Below are 20,463 nucleotides of genomic sequence, written 5' to 3'. Positions count from 1 at the left end.
TGATGCTACAGTTTAATTTTAGTTTTCAAATGGTGTTGCTGCAAGTCATTTTGAATCTGTTAAGTCGAGTTCTCACCTCTATGTGAACACAAGATGTAACCCTTTAAACCACAACACATGAAATAAAAGGCAGAAAATTATTCATATTTACAAAACAAAAAGATTACATCATACATATTTTAGCTTTTTTCATGTGTTACATTCAATGCATCAGACAATTATGGAAACAAATACAAATATTGTTCATTGCATTTGGAATATTTCAATTGGTTTGGTTCTTTTTTTCAAATGGGGATCTTTTTCCAATCTTTTATTTCGCCTTTTCAAGGAGCAGTGTGTAGAATGTATTGTCATTTTCAGGACAGACTTGGTAGAAATGGAATATAATGTTCACAGGTATGTTTATATTAGTGTATAACCCCTAAATGTAGGCCGTGATTTTGGACTGCCATGATTCTGAACAAAATACAGTTAAAATTCACAAAATGTCAGAAAATCATGAATCAGATGTGATCCTGTGTTCCTTCAATGAGTTCTTAAATCAAATGAAATGCACAGAGGAGTTCACACATCATGGTCTGATCGGTCCAGGTTTAAACACACTTGTGTTTCTTCAGGTAGGAGTTTGTAGTGAAGCTTTTCATACATTTGACGCAACAGTACGGTTTGTGTCCTGTGTGGATTCGCTCATGCACTGAGAGGTCAGACGATGTGTAGAACCGTTTGTCACAGTGTTGACATTGGTGTGGTTTGACTCCAGTGTGGATACGCTCATGATGCCAGCATGAGCTGGAGGAACTGAAGACTTTCCCACAATGCTGACAAGGGTAGATTGTTTCCTTTGTGTGGATGTTTCTGTGATTATTGTAATTACTACTATGGTTGAAACTCAGGCCACAGTCCTCACAGCTGAACTGCTTCTCTCCAGTGTGACTACGTTGGTGGATTTTGAGGGATCCTGATTGTGTGAATGTTTTGCCACATTGGTCACAGCTGAACGGCTTCTCTCCGGTGTGGATTCTCTGATGAATCGTTAGGTCTGACCTCTGCCTGAACTCCTTCTTACACTGTTGACAGCAGTGAGGTTTAGGTTTCTTTGTTCCTTTTTGTTTCTGTAGTAACAGACAGAAATGCAAAGACAGAATGAGTGAGGCAGAGATGTACAGTCAGGGTCAGCAGTAGGGATGGGAATAGTTAGGATTTTACGACAAATGAAAAGAAGACAAGGACTTTAATACTCAAATACATTGGAGACACAAGTCACACACATTAGGATGGGGCCAGTAATCACACAGAAGGGACACTTGAAAGGAAGAGACAATGTTACCTATAAATATAGATTTATATCAATAACAGAGTAGTATCAATGTTGTATAACAGGCTTTGACTTTTTAAGGGTGCCTGTCGCTTTAAGAGCCGTTGCTGATGTTTCATAGAGCATGTGAGTTAAGTTTAGTTTCTGCCGTGTGTGTCTGAGTGAGAGCTTCATGTCAGTGTGCACCAGCAGGCGGCTCATCTTTATCTGTCTGTTTACTGTGTATAATACTCCGGGTATTAAGTTCTTGATAAAGTGCCTGCTGCTTTGTTTTCTTTATTGTGAGTTTTGTCACGCATTTGTATGTGCCAATTTGATGTTGAATTTCCTTGGTTCTAATCTAAGTTAAAGCAGCGCTGTTTAGGTTGCTATGGTAGTTAATTGATAGCTTTCCATGTGAAAGGGGAATGTCCTTCACATGCAGTGTAGCCGTTCTGACCTGCAGGCGGCCCAATTGCGCTTTGCCTTTATGTGTGATCTGCTCTTATACACAGTCACCAGGAGTTTGTTTATTTTGTCTGAGTGGAATATTCTGTATGTGACTCTAGGATATTTGTTTCTGTATATTATGAATGCATAGCTCAGTTTGAGTTATTTATTAAGTAACCCAAGTGTACAGTGTTATCTAGCCTCTAGTTATTTCTTTATTCAAGATTCATAGAATTATGTGAGGCCTGAGCCTTATAGTGTTTTTATTTGACTGTTGTTCTAGAAACTGGTGACTCATTCCTCATTCCCCGTATTCTAATCGACATACCATTCTTAGATGCTGTTTAACCCTTATTGAGCTAACCCTCCTTCATTACCTCTCAAACAATATTTTGATTCCTCTCTCCATAAGAAATTATTACATGATAATAAAAGACAACAATTTCCAGAACACATTGAAGTCATTTTCAAAACCTAAAAGATTAAAAACGTTTTTTGATTTTTCCTATAGAGTTAGGATTTACTAACAGATTCAGTTAATTTGTTAGTTGAGTCTAGGTGAACCTTTAAATATGTTAAACACACTTTACCTAGTAGTTTACTGCCTTTATAAAGTAAATGTAATGTCCACAACTTATACTTTAAGGGCCGGGGTCCACCTACCGCCTTTTTCGCGCACAAGCGTCATTGATTCCCAATGAGAGGCGAGCGTCTCGGAAAAAAGCTGCAGTGCCCAGCGTCAATTTCCCGAGTGTTTCAACCTTTTTGCGCGGCCGCTTCAAGTGTTTAGAGTTGAAAAAGGCTGAACCTTTCAGTAAAGAGTCGGGATGTCACCTGCGTTTTTATCAACGGGCCAATCAGAGAGTAGATCAGCGGGACTCCTTGGCAACCCAGAAGACGGAAGAGAAACTTATTTTGCCTAAACAGTGAAACCAGTGTTGCCTGACAGTGCCAGTGGACAAGATGACAAACAGCTTTTTCCTCCGCTGCTCACAGCGTTTTCTCTCTCGCCCCGAAAAAAGGCCCTAACTGAAAGATTATATATGAAGAACAAACTGAGCGAGCTGGGCAAGAATACAGCTCCAAATGATTCAGAATACAATTACTTTCTTCAAACTCGATCAAATTCCTGAGATTCCCAAAATGAAAGATTATATTCTAGACCTGACATGAAGAACTGAGGCTGAGTAGGTGCACAGTGTTTTCCGTTAGCGCCGGCCGGCCGAGCGTGAAAGCATTTCCAGCCGGCTACTCTTACACCTCTACTCCACAAGAAAAACAAAAATTACTCTTTCTCTTTCCATTTGCCTCTGTCGCATAAATGTTAAACTGAATTCTCATCTTATACTGTTCAATAAAGTCAGTATAATATCATCGCGTGATGAGGGAGTTCAAGATCTAAGAAGACCCCCACCCTCGCGAATAATCTGCCTGCTCCACGCTGTGGTGTGTGTGTGTGTGTGTGTGTGTGTGTGTGTGTGTGTGTGTGTGTGTGTGTGTGTGTGTGTGTGTGTGTGTGTGTGTGTGTGTGTGTGTGTGTGTGTGTGTGTGTGTGTGTGTGTGTGTGTGTGTGTGTCTCAGCGGTGCACAAACACAGCGGTGCATCACTCACGGTGGACGAGCGTTTCGGTGAAATACGCTAATAATGGGAGGGCCAGAGTTGACATGAAATACGCTTGTTGTAACTGCAAGTAAGTCAAATAAAACATAAGTTGTAAGCCCAATATTGTCAAATCAGTAGGTTACACCTGTTCAACCTGCATTTAACGTGAACATGCAATATTTTAATCTCTTGTGTCGGCCCAGAGAAGAACAGCACGCTAGCTCAGCAGTTAACTAGCTAAATAAATCAAGCTGTCTGTCTTTGCCATGAATCATAAAATAATGCATACTTGTATAGCGCTGCTAACTGAGACTAGTGTTAGCAGCCCCTCCTCCCTATAGCAGGATACAGACAGAGGAGAGGAGGAATACTGAACCATGTTTTTCATTCTTTTAAACTTTCCTCAGTATTCTGATGACAGAAATAGACTATGATTTAATCTATTGAGACAGTGGCCCTCATTTATCAACCTTGCGTAGACCAGAAATGTGGGTGTACGCACATTTCCACGCAAACCTCGGCATTTATCAATATGGACGTGAGCGTAGGATACGCTCAAATCCCACGCCAGCTCTCAGCTCGTGTACGCAAGTTTGTAAACAGCATGGACTCGCAGTGCAGGCTGTGCTGGGTAGCCGATTACTTTGTTGGACAATTATTAGAAGATAATACAAATGCAGTGTTTGCTCAGACCGAAATAAAGATATTAATCACTTAAAAATGTGAAAATGTGAAAAGCTTATGGTGCGCAACTGAGTAAGAGCACTGATTCAATAGTGCACACACCGGCCACTTAGGAGCGCTGCATGAGACTGCGTAAGGGCAGTTGTCTCCGTCTGGAGCAGCTGGGGGGACACTGAGGCACGGGGGCTGCATTCATTCAAAATGTTAGCCACAGTATTGTACTGTACTACTTAAATATGTAGTAGGCCTACACTGCTCTTTATGATAAAAAATACACGGCACAACATTCAGCTTAACATTTAATTTATTTGACGCACTTTTTAGATGTTAGTTCCTCTTTTAATGTGTCATTGTGTCAAATTTATTTCCACCGTTAACCGGCACGTTTTTCCGATCTGCTGGTGGAGCAGGACGGTGGGCGCTCTCACAGCTGATCGTTGCCGGGTCGGCTTGTGCAGCTGACGGCCGGGCTGACCACTCGTGCTGTCATACAGTAAAACGCAAAATGTGTTATTTTTAGTTTTTACAACCCTTTTGAGTAGTGCTATCTAAAAGGGCCAATACATTCTAATCATTCAAATCTCTGCAGACCTGTATTTATTTTATGGGGACCATTACCGGACAGTTGGTGCGTCTGTTTCTCCTCTACCACTTATATTATGCCCGCACCCTCAGTTGGTTGCATTTCAGAACAGCAACATGCTTTTTTTAGTGGCGATTTTTGAGTCAGACCACTTTTTCTTCATCTATGTAAAGAAATGGCGACATATAATTGTATATGCTGTTTTATAGCATTTGAGCGATAGCCTTCTGATGTAAACCTAAAATGCAAAATCCTCAGCTGGAGATCGTTTGTTGTCAACACCAACGCTGTTGACCGCAGCAATTATTTCCTTCCTAACTGCTGCCTTCTGTCATTCTTTGATGTCGCTTGTAATGCTCCGAAATGAAACTCTTTTTTTTTCTACTTTCGCTGTTATTCTGTCAATTTCTACTTCAGAGAAGTTCCTCTTCTGTGCCGTAATGCGCATATCCATGTCGTAAAACCTCTGGGCGAGGCCTCTAAACTGAGAAAATATAGGGGCGTGATACGATCGTTTTCAGCCGCCGCATTTATCAATAATGGCTTGGCGTACGCTGAGATTGGCGAGATACGACTGTTTGATAAATCCCACGCGATACCTGGCGTAGGGAGGTATTTGCGCCAGAATCTGCACCAGTTTCCACGCAAGTTTGATAAATGAGGGCCATTGAGTGTATTTAAAAACATTTAGAATAAATTACTTTACATTTATAAGATAGAAAGATCACAACTTTGTGGATGTTTATTTTCATAATATTCTATTTTATATTAATATTTTTATGGAAAATCCATGTCTTTCTTCAATAGCTTCTAATTCATCCGACCCAGTGTTGCCAAATTATTCCAAAAATTAGTAGGCCTACTACACAGGAAACAGTTGTTCACACAAAATTCCTCAGATTTAAATTCTTAATTTTCCTCTAAAAGTGCACCAGGTTCATAGCCGACCGACCACGGCAAAAGTTTAATTTATCAGTTAATTAAGTCCAGGGCTCCAGACGACATTTTAGGGGCGCAAGCAGAACATTTAGGGGGACACATTAAATGGAGCTGGAACGCATCTATTCACATTTTTCCCAATTTTAACTATATGAGGCGAACTGATATTGTATTTCCAGCATGTTTTGGACCACACTGACAACAGATGATACAGTTCATTGTGTTTTTGATTTGGCATCACCATGTGAAATCCTTCAGACATTCCTTTAGTAAAAGGCCATTTTCACCACAACCTCTTCTACATCTGAGCCCTCTTATTGTTGTTCCTCCTCTATCTCTGCTGACTCCTCTGTAAAGAAAATTGTTATTGGCCCAAAAGTAACTAGTAGTAGCTAGATGACATAATCAGCTAATTTGCATAATATGCTATTCTGAAATTACAAATTAAATAGGCCTATTTACAAATTAATTTTACAAACTTTATTTGTTGCCATATAACAAGATTAGCGTTTTTATAGATCTGCAGTGGCCTATTGAATGTGGACCTATAAAACAATGTACATGTTTAAAAACGTGCACAGAGCAGCAGACACGGTGCTGTCTGTCTGCTGGCTGCTGCAGGTGGCGGGGGAAGCTATCAGACTGGCCGTGTGAGTGAGTGCCGTCAGCGATGATGAAGGGTAGACAGCAGCTACTACTCTGCTCTGGTGACCACGTTTTTTTTTTTAAGTTGCAAGATGTGTCTCTCTGGACTCGGCAAATATAGCGGAAAAGCTCGGCAGTTGGCAACCTGTTAAAGACTTGACGACAACTGAACACTGCGATGAAAGTAGGTCACGTGATCCGCGCAGTTGATTGTGTAACTGTTCACTCGCGGACTGTCCCTTCTCTTCTCTCTCCCTCGCTCTTAATGCACTAATAATATTATTATTATTATTATTATTATTATTATTATTATTATTATTATTATTAATAATAATAATAATAATAATAATAATAATAATAATAATAATAATAATAATAATTAATAATAATAATAATAATAATAATAATAATGAAAACATTTCGGCGAGTTTTCCGCTCAGCCCAGATGAGCAGCAACATGTAAGAGCAGTGAGGTGGGGACAAGGGTTGCTGAAATTTCCCGAAATGGCCCCTTTTCAAATCCCGGGATTTCAGAGCTCCTCACGGGATTTCCCGGGATTTCCCGTTGAAACCATTATTGCCCTTTAATACTACTTTAATGGGACTAAATCAATGCAAATAGATAAATAAATGCAGCAGAACAATGCTATATTACATCACGTTTTATTTCTACTTAAATAACATGAAGAAAAGCCATTCAAATTAGGCAAAATATTTTCCAGAAGATGCCTATTGAAAACGGTGTTTTTATATAGAAAATACGAAAAAAATTTCACAGAGGTTCAATATCAAAACATGGCCAAAAAACGGTGTTTGGCGAACAAATGTATTTCAAACAATCTATTTTTATTTCTATGAACGAAATCAGTTTAAATTGAATATTTTCCAAAGGATAGGCAAATAACAAAAAATGCACTACCGATTGCTCTTAACGTGTGAAATAAGACATGACAGAACTAACAGCCTATTCAAACTGACACGCTAAGCAAGATTACTTTCCAGCTTTCCTTTCTTTTATTTTCATGAAGTGTGACTTCAAGAGACACTGCTCAGCCTGTTTCTGAGCTTTGTCACGAACTGACCGCACACCGAGAACGCTCTTTCTTCCACGGACGTCGGCTGTATGGTGGAAAGTGCAGAGTAGAGCTGCTGCAGGTGTTTGGGTCGCTCTTTGGTTGCCTCGAAGAGCGCAAACTCGTTTGAAATTATTTTGTGGAGGTCATTCCCATACCTCTGGTCTGGCTCGGGACATTGCATGCAGTCATTAGCCTCGTTCGACTTGGAGCCGTCTTGCTCAGACCTGCGCAACTATGAAGCCCGTCTTGCTGAGCGCACAACAAAAATGCTGTGTGCTCAGCAAGCCGAGCGTCATAATTGCGCAGGTCTGAGCAAGACGGCGACATCTCTAACGAGGCTAATGACTGCCTGCTGCAGATGTGCAGTAAGGCTCTGGGTCATCGTCTGCTCGCTTGGCTCTGGCTGATACGCATATTCTTGGGTATCATCAGACTCTTCCTCGGACACAGCACTTTCAGTATTGTAGAGGCGCTGGTATTTCGTATGCCTGCCTGTCTAAATAATATTTAAAAATATATCCCCCCTCAAAAAAAAAAAAAAAAAAAAAAAAAAAAACGGGAGGACGGGTCCCGCGGCCAATTTCCGGTACTCCCGGACTGACTCATTTCACGGGAATCCCGAAATCCCGGGACCCGTCCAGCAACCCTAGTGGGGACAGCACAGACACTTATTGTATTACTGTATTTATGCATTATTACACATTTTCTACATACCCCAGAGTCATCAGCAGGTGTCTGTGGTGGTGAGGAGACATCTGGTGGTGGTATGGAGGCAGCAGGCTGGGAGGAGGACGCAGTAGGCTGGGAGGAGGCAGAGGAATGTGGGTCATGGAGGAGACCTGCTAGAGTGGAACCAGCTTCTTCCTCCATCATGTCCTCTGTCTCCTCAGTGTCAGGGTCCATCATCAGGGCTCCAGTCTGTCTCAGGAGGGAGTCCACAGCAAGCAGCTCTCCTGTCAAAGAAACAACAGACACACACATTAATAGCTGTGTTCAAAGCATATGTGTAACAGAGTTAAAAATGCACTTTCATTTAAACTTTGTATTCGTAAGTTCTATCTTAGTTATTTTTGTATTCATTGTCATTCTTATTCAGGTTTCCAGTGGAAATGACCTGCACATCGCCTTGTCTGTACCCTCTTAAATTTCCGTACCTCCCGTTTCCCCTCAATCTGTCGTATTGCATTGCTGTGTGCAAAGACCCTGCCTCGTTAATGTATTGTTTTCTTTAGGTAATTGGGCCATTTAATTTGCATCGGTAGGAGCATATTACTTTATATTAATACTGCTACATTACCCAGCCGTTTAGCTTTGACTGTAAATATAAAGCTGCGAACACACCACACTGGCCGCGCGGCGAGATTACATACAAAGTCAATGCACTAGCCCGTGGCCGCTCGTCCACCCAAGAATCGGCGTCCAGCGGCGGCCGTTTCCGCAGCATGTGGCTGGTAGGCTGATGTCTGCCTTTATTTTTTGCCGCTGAGCACACACTGTTGTTAATGTGTTTAGTATGTTGCTGAATTGCTGTTAATGTGTGTGTATTTGTGATCGGGGTGCGTCTTCATGCTGTTTTAATGCTATTTGTGACATGACTGCCGCTGGTTATACAGTGTACCTACATCTGTATTTTTTGGCACAGCTGGACCATGTTGTTGTTGTTGTTGCACCGTAAGTGTGACGGGTCTGATCTCAGAAATGGCGTCGGCGTCAGGAATATATGGCCCAATATGATCAAGCGGCGAGCAACTTGCGTTCACGCGGCTAACCGCCACAGGTGGCCAGTGCAGTGTGTTCGCAGCTTAAAGCGGCTACGAGTAACATTTAAATATCTTTTAAACAGCCTCATGTTTCCTCTGATAATCATAAATTACCTTTAACAGCAAACGAGACCATCAGTGCAAAGAAAGACGTTTTTATATAGTTTTTATTACTGCTTTTGGTCTGGTCGCACACCCAGTCCGATTTCCGGTTCGCTCGTGCATGCTCTATGGTCAGATATCCGTATTGGTCGCAGATTTCAGTGTGGAGCAGCAACGCGATTTGAGAAGCCTATCCCTCCAGGTGAGGGAAGGGCAGTGGGAGCCTTGTTTGAGACAGTTATTTGTCATCATAATGACTGATAACGGGGCTGAACCATCAAAGAAAAAAAGAGAATGCAATGAAGAAAAGCTAAAAGGGAGAGTGATATAGGCTACGGGCGGGACGAGGGCGTTGCCAAGCAACGTGTATACAATTTCACGAGAGTGAAACTAGACTGCAGTGTTTAGGCCTACTCCTAAATGAATGAGCGGTTGGTACTAACACAAAGTTTGCTTTGCTTCACCATCAACAGATAACCATTATCTGAAATGGTCATTATTTACATCAACAACACAAACACATTACCTCATCGTGATCCATAGCCTACTAACTGCCGTCTCTCGCTCATTCGCTTTCTGTGAGGACACGTAATCTTTCAGCTCCGTGAGAGAGAGTAGTTAGGTGACGCTGCTGCATCAACTCATTGCAATCAGGTGTGTGTAGCACTGACTGTTGATGCAGTGTCAAAACCACTCTCACGGAGCCGAAAAGAGTCCTCACACTTTCAACGCACGGACATGCACTATATTGCGCCCTTCTCAGTTCACACTTGCACGCCTGGCACGAGCTAGAAAACAGTTTGCGACAGCGGGCGTCGTAAAAAAACTACCGCTTTTGTCCAAAGGGGACGCCAATGTGCCATGTTACTCGTTGTGGCTTTAAGTTTTGTAGACAGCGCTGCTGCCTGCACAAACCGACCCTGGATAAGCGGATGATGGAGTGATGGATGTTTTTTCTTCTCAAAGACCTCGGTATCAAAGGTACCGCACTCTGGCTCTAGTTAAACCTCTCCAACAGATTTCATTTCTCTCCACAACCACTCCTCTGTTACAGCCACAGCCACACAAGGTGTTCGGCAAGTTACAACATTGAAAACCAAAATCAGACCGTCTCTCACATCCCATCCCGCTGCTGAAAGACTCCACGCATTCATTTCCTCCCGTCTTGACTATTACAGTTCTATCCTCTACAGCATCAGCTCCAGCCCCATCCATGCAGCTGCCCGTCTCATCACTCATTACAAATCCTGACACCACATCAACCCAGTACTGAAAAACCTCCACTGGCTACCTGCCTCCCACCGGATCACCTACAAACTCCTGGGGCCTCATTTATAAAGCTTGCGGCGCACAAAAACCTTGCGTAGACGGAAAGAAATGTGCGGGAAAATGTGCGGTGGCAAACGTTGGTATTTATAAAAACATTATTTGCGGAGGAGTGTGCGTATTCCTACGCCAACTTTCGACCATGCGTAGAGCTACCGCAAGGTTTTCCTGACTCGGGGAATCAGCGACACTCAATGGCAACACCACGAAATAAAGCTCAGTCATCAGAAAAACACGGACAAATGATGCTTGGCACCCAATATATTTAGTCAATAAAATGTATAAGCTTACCTATAGTTGCGAATATATGGCTACTGTTGTCTATGGCATGCAGTTGTGATGTAGGTTGAATTACTTATCAAGTAGCCTAGGTCTACATGTTTTGGTTATTTTATAAATTGAATCTTTTAGCGCTACTCTATAATAATATCCTATACGTCGGGAGGTGTTTCCGTGAGTGCCCAGCGGGAGAGCAAATTTTAAGAGGTGAGTAAAAAGTAGTTTTGTACAAAGTTAAGCCCAACAGATATTAATTAAATTGTATATTTCGTTAGATAAAAGTATGTTATGAATTTAGCAAATCATTACACGCATCTCTTTCCCACAACAATTCCCCCCCTGGAAGATTAAACTATAATCTGACGTTGTTGGAAATGTGTGGATCTCACGGGAGATAAACAATTCTCTCGAATAGACTATAGGCATTATTTCACACCATATTTTATATAGGCCTACATATAGTACTACAGGTAGGCCTACGCTAATACGTGATATTACATACAGTACAAAGTTGGGCGAAACTGCTTTACAAAGACTACAACGACTGTGCCAATCATGATATGTGATAAGCGCGCGCAGGTGTGTGTGTGTGTGTGTGTGTCAGTTTCTGCAGCACATGCACGTCACGGGCTTTCTTCCTTCACAGTCGCTTTCTTTGCGGCCGATTGCCTCCCTTTTTTCCTCATGTCAGTCAAAATTCCGTACTTATTAAGTGCGTCATCATATTCAGGAGCTATTTAGCATTCGCCATGTATGGTAGAATGTGGGATGAAATTGGGAGGTGAAGTGGGAGGACACGGGGTGGAGATCGTCTGCGCACAATTCACCGCAGGTGGGTATTTATAAAGGGAAGTTTGCGTGAAACTGCGCCGCACAGTTTTATAAATCTGAATTTTTTTTTGCGCAGCACATTTTTGGCTTTCTGCGGATGCAATGTTTTAGGATGGTTTCTACGCACACCATTATAAATGAGGCCCCTGGTCCTCAACTTCAAAATCCCTCCACCATCTGGCCCCGCCATATCTCACTGACCTCCTCTCACCCTACCAACCCCTAAGACCCCTCAGATCTGCATCAGCCGGTCTCCTCTCCACACATAAATCAAACCTCCACAGCTTTGGGGATAGAGCCTTCTCCAGGGCAGCTCCTAGGCTCTGGAACTCCCTCCCACCAAAACATTAGCAACTCTACCCTCTCTTTAAAACTTATACCACAAATTCAGCAGCTGAATGTTTTATCTGTGTGAATTTGAATTGGTCTATTCAGATTCACATTAACACTAAATATTTTCCTACGCTCCATCAGCTGCTGTTTCCATATGTTCAGTTTGGTTATTATGAAGCTGAGAGCACTGAAGGCCAACACACTGTGTCTTGTGTCTTCTGAGTTGATCTTACCAAGTGAATCTTTGCTCACAAACATCGCAGCTTTTGAGTTTTTTTTCCAGTGCGGATGACTGTGTTCTGTCAAATGTCCCTTTCATATTTAACTGTTTCTCACACTCAGAGCTGTGTACTTTCTCTCCAGTATTACCTTTTATATCACTCTTTAAACCCAACTGAAGCTCTCTGGTCTCCTCAGACTCATCACCCCTGTCTTCAGACTTAGAGGAGTCTTCAGGCTGGTCTTCAGTCTCAGGTTGTGAATGTGGATCTGGATGGGAGTTCCTGGATGGTTCTGGTCCTCCACTGTCCTCTCCATCAGCTGCTGTTTCCATCTGTTCAGTTAGTCTTTGATGAAGCTGTGAGGACCAAGGACCAACAACCTCAAGTGTTTTGTTGAGCTGACATCCAGAAATCCAGTGGTATTTCAAGGTCTTTTCTCCACCGTCTTCAGTCTCTTCACAATCTTCACTCTTCACAGTTACAGGAGTGAAGGGGAACTTGATGTTATCTTGAAGCTGCTCTCCCTCCTGACTGCTCCACACTTCCTCCTGTTCCTCTTTAATGTGTGGGGGCTCTGGTGGTGGCTCCTCCTGGTCCAGACTGGGGCTCCACTCCTGCTGCTCAGGGGGAACCTCTTCTCTAACCACCACCAGCTGCTGGACGTCTGCAGGGAAAAGGTCAAACACAAGGAAAACCACATGAGTTTATGTTGAAGACAAACTTAACATGGAGACTCTGGATTTTTAGCTGCTGTTTCTTGCATCAAAGTGCCGTCATCTGTCTGCTGCTAAATGAAAAGATTCATATTTCCATAACATTTGCTGTAGACAAGACGTGCGAGATTAGAGGTGGGCCATAGTTGACTTTTAAAGGCTGATATAATGACGGTAGTTTGGAGGAGGACAAAAGCAGATAGAGGAAAATTAATAGATAGGGAGCTAGGGTTGGTGGGTGGATGGATGGTTGGTGATTTGAGTGGGTCCTCCAGGAAATTCAAAAGGCCCCAAATAAAAAACTGATTGAGAATTTGTAGTGTTCCTTTAATGTTGGTGTGATATGGTTATAATAAACGTATGAATGTATGTTGATATAATCTAATACTCAAATGAATTGATCAGATTTCAAATTGTATTTGTTTGATCTGAAATCTAACAAATACAATTCTAAATCTTGGAAGTTTATTAGACTACAAGTATGCATTAAGATCTACATACAGTGAGTCCAATATGTATTTGATCCCTTGCTGATTTTGCCGGTTTGCCCACTAATAAAGACATGATCAGTCTATAAATTTATGATAATATGTATTCAAACATGGAGAGACAAAATATCAAAAAGAAATTCCAGAAAATAACTTTAAAGAATATATTTTAATTAATTTGTATATCATTGAGGGAAATAAGTATTTGATCCCTCTGGCCAAACACACTCAATACTTAGTGGCAAAGCCTTTGTTTGCAAGCACAGCAGTGAGACGTTTTTTGTAGTTAACCACAAGTTTAGCACACACACCAGGTGGAATTTTGGCCCACTCTTCTTTGCAGATCCTCTCTAAATCATGAAGGTTGGTGGGCTGTCGCCTGGCCACTCTGACCTTCAGCTCCCTCCATAGATTTTCGATCGGATTGAGGTCCGGTGACTGGCTGGGCCATTCCATGACCTTGATGTGATGTTTCTTGAGCCAATCCTTTGTTGCCTTTGCTGTGTGCTTCGGGTCATTATCATGTTGGAAGACCCAACCACGGCCAATTTTCAGCTTCCTGGCAGAGGGGAGGAGGTTGTCCTTCAGGATTGTACGGTACATGGCTCCATCCATCTTCCCAGTGATGCGGTGAAGTGGCCCTGTACCCTTGGCGGAGAAACACCCCCAAAACATTATGCTTCCACCTCCATGCTTGACGGTGGGCACAGTGTTCTTGGGGTCATAAGCAGCATTTTTTTTCCTCCACACATGACGGGTAGAATTGAGGCCAAAAAGCTCAATTTTGGTCTCGTCCGACCACATAACTTTCTCCCAATAACTTGGTTCATCTTTCAGGTGATCATTGGCGTACTTAAGGCGCGCGTCCACATGTGCCTTCTTGAGAAGGGGTACCTTTCGGGCACTGCGGGATGTTAACCCATTGCTGCGCAAAGTGTTGCCTATTGTTTCCTTGCAAACTGTGGTCCCAGCTGCCTTCAGGTCATTTGCCAACTCCTGCCGAGTGGTTGCAGGATGATTTTTGACCATTCTCAGAATCATTGCTATCCCACGAGGTGGAATCTTCTTAGGAGCACCGGACCGAGGTCTGTTGATGATCATGTTATGCTTTTTAAATTTTCTTACAATTGCACCAATGGTTGTTACCTTCAAATCCAACACCTTGCTAATCTTTTTGTACCCCATTCCAGCTTTGTGGAGATCAACAATCCTGACTCTGAGGTCCTGAGACAGCTCTTTGGTCTTCCCCATGGTGAACAGTTTGGAATCTGTCTGATTCTGTGAACAGGTGTTTTTCACACGAGTGATTAGTGAGAACAGGTGGCTTCAGTTCAGTTAACAAGTCGATTGGGAGTGTCTACCTGGTCTGTAAAAGCCAGAACTCCTAATGAATACTAAGGGATCAAATACTTATTTCCCTCAATGAAATACAAATCAATTAATATATATTCCTTAGGTTCATTTTCTGGATTTTTTTTTTGATATTCTGTCTCTCCATGTTTGAATACATATTATCATAAATTTATAGACTGATCATGTCTTTATTAGTGGGCAAACCGGCAAAATCAGCAAGGGATCAAATACATATTGGACTCACTGTAGTTATGTTATTCAATGTACATTTATAATGATATAGCCTAATAGCATTGTTTGTATTTTCTTTTACATTAGAACATAATACTCATAACCTACTTTAGTAATTTTCTTGCTTTAGTTTATTTGATAATACATCTCGTCTTAACTGCAATGCATTGTGATTAAATAAATGATGAAGACAGTGGACTAAGTGGAAGTCCACAGTGAACTAGATTAATGCTTGTTTTGGACACAAACCCTGAGGAATTGTGGACTTTCCCTGATACGGTCGCAAAAGCTGTGTAGTCCGCAGGTCCACTGAAGTCTGCACATTTGAATCCAGCCTAGATGTGATTTCCTGTATTCTAGTGCACTTTAACACGTAGTTTGATTATTGTCTGTCTAAAGCAAAAGAAAAAACTAAAAGGGCGGCCATATTCTGTAATTTCATCCAAAAAGTGTTTATCCCCAGTCAGATCACATATTTGAAAACACTATTACAAAGCTTTAACTACAGAAATTGATTTGATGAATAAGTCAGAGCAATCTTTAACCTTTCATTGTTAAAAATCTCTTTAAAGGTTCAGTAAGCGGAATGGTCAGTTTGGCTAACTTCCTGTCACTGACTGCAGTTAGCAGTCCCCTCCCTCGTCACCACATTAATGCACTGCGGTCTTCCAGCAGCGAGTTACAATCATATGAAAAAGTTTGGGAACCCCTCTCAGCCGGCATTATAATCGACTCTGCTTTCACACAAAAAAGGTAAAAGTGGTATGTCTTTAATTTACCAGGAATAGCTAAGTACTGGGATGTTTTCCAAACAAAGATTTTTTGAAAAGCAGTATTTAGTTTTATGAAATTAAATAAAATGTGAAAAACTGGCTGTGCAAAAATATGGGAACCCTTGTGGTGTTGCTGATTTTAATGCCTGTAACAGCATGTAAAACTGAGGACTTTAAACACAAAATTGGTTGGATTATGTTGTTAAGCCTTGAACCTCATATAAAGGTCTGTTTAATCATGATACAAGGTATTTTAGGTGCCTAAATGCAAGTTCCACTTCTCTGCAGAAGTGAGACAGAATGCGATCATCAAAACAGCTCCCAAAAGATCTTAAAAACAAAGATTATTCATTGTCATGGTTTAGGGGAAGGCTACAAGAAGCTTTCCCAAAGGTTTCAATTGTCAATTTCTACTCTAAGGAACGTTGTCAGGGAATGGACGGACACAGGCACAGTTGCAGTTAAACCCAGGTCTAGCAGACCAAGAAAAGTACAAGAGCAGCATATGCGGCGGATTGTGAGAATGGTTGCACACAACCCACAGATCACCTCCAAAGACCTGCAAGAACATCTGGCTGCAGATTGTGTATCTGTACATGGTTCTACAATTCAGTGCAATTTGCACCAAAACATCTGTATGGCCGGGTGATGAGAAGGAAGCCCTTTCTGCGCCCACGCCACAGATACAGTTGCATGGAGTAGGCAAAAGCTCATTTAGACAAGCCAGCTTCATATTGGAAGAAAATGCTTTGGACTGATGAGACAAAAATTAAGTTATTTGGTCTTTAAAAAAAGCAGATGTTTTGGTGCAAATTGCGCTGAATTGTTGAACGATGTACAGATACACAATCTGCAGCCAGCTGTTCTTGCAGGTCTTTGGAGGTGATCTGTGGGTTGTGTGCAACCATTCTCACAATCATCCACCTATGCCGCTCCTGTTTTTTTCTTGGTCTGCCATGCACGGGTTTAACTGCCACTATGCCTGTGTCCTTCCATTTCCTGACAACGTTCTCTACAGTCGAAATTGACAATTGAAACCTTTGGGAAAGCTTCTTGTAGCCTTCCCCTAAACCATGACAATGAACAATATTTGTTTTTCAGATCTTTTGGGAGCTGTTTTGATGATCCCATTCTGTCTCACTTCAGCAGAGAGTCAAAGAGAAGTGCAACTTGCATTTAGGCACCTAAAATACATTTTCTCATGATTAAACAGACATTTCTATGAGGTTCAAGGCTTAACAACATAATCCAACCAACTTTGTGTTTAAAGTCATCAGTTTTACATGCTGTTACAGGCATTAAAATCAACAAAACCACAAGGGTTCCTATATTTTTGCACAGACAGTTTTTCACATTTTATTTTATTTCATACAACCAAATACTGCTTTTCAAAACATCTTTGTTTGGAAAACATCCCAGTACTTAGCTGTTCCTGGTAAATTAAAGACATACCACTTGTATCTTTTTTTTGTGAAAGCAGAGTCAATTATAATGCCGGCTGAGAGGGGTTCCCAAACTTTTTCATATGACTGTATCTAGCATCATCTCATATAAGTAAGTGTGATAAAACATGATAAAAACTAGGGGTGTGCACGTGTACACGTGTAACCGTTTAGGAAAAATCAATAAACGAAAACCGTTTAAAAAAAAAATCTTCAAATTTAAAATTTTCTTTTTTTCAAAGTTTTTAAATATGTTCTGGAGACACACATTTATTGATTTTACATCACTAGTAGGCCTAAACTAATTGGGGATGATAAAAGCTAGTCTGCCGAATCGGTCTGTCCCTCGGCGAGTGTGTGTCTGTGTGAGTGTGTGTATCGGCGCGCACACACACACACACACACACACACACGGGGAGTCGCCGTGCCGGTGCTCGACTCACAGCCACGGAAGAGTGATGAAAGATAACCTAAAGATTACTCGGTTGACGTGAACTAAGCTCGTAAGTAGCCCAAACTTTATTACACCTGTTCAACCTGCATGAACGTGGACATGTAGAAAGCGATAGGCTATATTAATCAGGAAATTAATGAAGCGCGATAATGACGGCGCACATGTCAGGCGAACGTGTGTGTGTGTTTGGGTTTGTGCCATGGACCTATTATAAGAGATGTGTAAACGAGCGTAGTTCATTTCAACTGTGTGTTTACAGGCGAACGAACGCGTGCGTATGTGTGTGTGTGTGTGTGTGTGTGCGCGCGCCTACAGGACGGCGGGCGCGCGAAGACAATGACGTCACGGTTAACCGTGTACACGAAAAAAAATTCCGTCGTGTACACGGTTAGACATTTTTGTAAACGTTCACACCCCTAATAAAAACCATCAAAACCGACATTGGGAAGGATTTTTACCTGCTCCGCCATTGTAGGCGCATACACATTCACCGATCTGTAGCTCTGCGCGTGCATCGGCAGTGAGACGGGTGCCGGTTTGTAGCGTTCTCTCTTCTGATCAGTTTCGGGATCCCCGAAAAGTTTATTTGCCGATTACATGCAGAGCGGGTGACAGAGATCGGCTTTATGAAACGCGCACACTATGTAAGTGATCACTGTATGAATAAAGAGCGATTTAAAACGTATATTAAAATAAATAAATCACTTACTTCACCTTTAAGCTTGCATGCAATGCAATGTATGTGAAGGTTGGGTGGTCCTCTCTTAAAGAGAGACGTGACGCACATTGGCAAATTTTACAAAGCCCTGACCGGGAAGCTACAACATTGTTTCACTGTAATGCAGCAAATTTCAGATGGGCTTTATCAGATCCGCTCCACTGACATGCTCATGTCTCACAACAAGCCCGGTCTGAGCTTGGAAAGTCAGCTTTTCGCTTTAGTGCCCCTGACTCCTGGAAGAACTTACAGCAACAATTTAAGATAAATACCTTCATATCCTTTAACAAATTTAGACATATTATCTTAAATCTGCCAAACTCTACCTGTAACTGTTTTAATGAGGCTATATTGTACTTTCACTCATTTAATTTTAATTGCAGCCATTCTACATCACTGTCTAAATTGTTTTGTCTCTTTATCGGTTGTGTATTTGATGTATTTGCATTGTTTGTGTATGCATTGTTGTTTTTGCTTTGCATTTTATTGACTTGACATCATTGCAAATGAGGGTCGCCCTTCAATCTATCTCAAGTATTAAAGTTCAAAAAAGTATCCAATAATATCAAATAAAATCTAGTAGCTAAAACGACGGTGGCCCGTTTTCCATTTACCAATAGACTACAGGAGGGCTACATGTTTAGCATTAGTTAGCATAGTTTAGCATCAGTTAGCCTTTTCACTTCACGCTCACTGTGGCTCATATGTGTTAGCCAGTGATTTCCCTGATTAACTTGTAATTTGGAACATACCTGCTAAGAATAACAGGACTTCAGGCTTCCAAACAGCGTCCAGTAGTTTTTGTTGTCGCTCGTTCTCCTTCTTTAAACGACAACGTTCCTCCTCGTGCTCTGCTATGGTTCTTTCAAACAGCCCAAATATCTCTTCAGCGGCCGCATTCAGTCGCTGCTTCACCAAGGCTCTCACCATATCCGCTTTAGACATGTTTCCCCACAGTCACGACGACTCTGTCTCCACAAACTCCGTCACAAACTCTTTATCAGTATCAAATCTCCTCTCTCAACCAAACAACTGGACTGTGCTGTTTTGGTTACGACCCGAATACAAAGAGGGGGACATCCGGTTCCTGGGCAACACAGGGCGAATAACCTTCAAAAAGAAAGTCGAGGACGTCCACAATGAAGCACAATTTCCTTTTCATGTCCAGTCATCTTATGACTTATGCTAAAGCTGTTTCTTCCATGGACCTATTATAAAAGGTTTCTTCCAGTTCATTCACTCTTTGACTCTTGTCTTCCTCTTTGAGTAACTATTGACTCTGAGCGGCGCTGCTGCCTACTAGTGGTTCATTTGCTTAATGTCCATTCCAACATAGAGGACGCATGGAAGTATGAGGGCAGTGATAAAATAAAACGTTGAAATCATATGTCTCTATTTACGCACTCAATGGGAGCATAACTGAGCGTTTAGCGGGGAATAAAACAGAGTAAATGTACAGAAGGAACCAATAATTTTTTCTTTGCTTAATTTATTTTTAAAATAAATGATAAAATATTAGATATTTATTTTAGATACATATAGGCCTATTTTTAGAATATTTTATTTAATTTTTTCAAGCCATTTAGAAAAACCATACAATTATATTACATACAACACATGAACATGTTTACTGACATTAAAATCAATTGCAACTTGAAAATACTAATAAACCCTTCTAACTGCAAAATGTAACTGATTTGTACAACTAGCTTACTGCGGAGCCCCCCTGGGGTGACGCATCCCAATAAGTTATAAGTAGTATATTCATATTGTCTTGACATTAGGTATAGGAACCAAATCAATTGTATGCTTCACACCAGCACCTGATGTGTTACAGATAAGCACAGACTAAGGTGAGAAGGGACCATAGAGGAATGGACTGGAACGTGAAGGAATAGAACACTGTCTTGGACATTAAAACAGTGTTTGCAAATAACTCTGGAAAGATAGTGTTAAGATACATCATGATCTTCTTTCTACAAAACACTGGAAACATCTCAGAAATATAAGTAAAATAAGGATACAGCAGGTGGCCACAATGCTCCATTTGATTTGAAGTGGCCATTAAAAACATAGGACATTCTGGAGAATGTTTTTTGACAAATCACTTTTTGGCAAAATCAGTGAATATCTCCACAAAATCTGCTACCTGTTCGTCCTGTGAG

The 20,463-nt window shown here is 41.5% G+C and overlaps 1 protein-coding gene across 1 annotated transcript; it reads right to left on the bottom strand.

Moving 5' to 3' along the window:
* Nucleotides 1-131: 131 nt before the first annotated feature.
* On the bottom strand, nucleotides 132-19,458 carry LOC307269626 (uncharacterized protein). Its single transcript, XM_080052623.1, has 4 exons — nucleotides 19,051-19,458; nucleotides 12,275-12,790; nucleotides 7,989-8,227; nucleotides 132-1,112 (listed from the first exon to the last, which is right to left on the bottom strand). Exons 1-4 carry the CDS (start codon nucleotides 19,241-19,243, stop codon nucleotides 594-596), a joined length of 1,467 nt encoding a protein of 488 aa, XP_079908749.1. The 5' UTR covers nucleotides 19,244-19,458; the 3' UTR covers nucleotides 132-593.
* Between the last annotated feature and the right edge of the window lie 1,005 nt (nucleotides 19,459-20,463).

This window comes from Ammodytes marinus (genome assembly GCF_949987685.1).
Source record: "Ammodytes marinus genome assembly, chromosome: 24".
Classification (NCBI taxonomy): Eukaryota; Metazoa; Chordata; class Actinopteri; order Uranoscopiformes; family Ammodytidae; genus Ammodytes; species Ammodytes marinus.
The sequence above is the reverse complement of the archived record's forward strand: the minus strand, read 5'-3'. Positions and strand labels throughout refer to the sequence as shown.

Bases quoted from the DNA above. Each gene is read 5' to 3' on its own strand.
- LOC307269626 (XM_080052623.1), bottom strand. From the start codon at position 19,243: ATGTCTAAAGCGGATATGGTGAGAGCCTTGGTGAAGCAGCGACTGAAT. The intron at 8,228-12,274 runs GTAATACTGGAG...TTTCTTTGACAG, and splicing joins TTTAAAGAGTGATATAAAAG to GAGAGCTGCTTGCTGTGGAC. The intron at 1,113-7,988 runs GTATGTAGAAAA...CTGTTACTACAG, and splicing joins CACCTGCTGATGACTCTGGG to AAACAAAAAGGAACAAAGAA.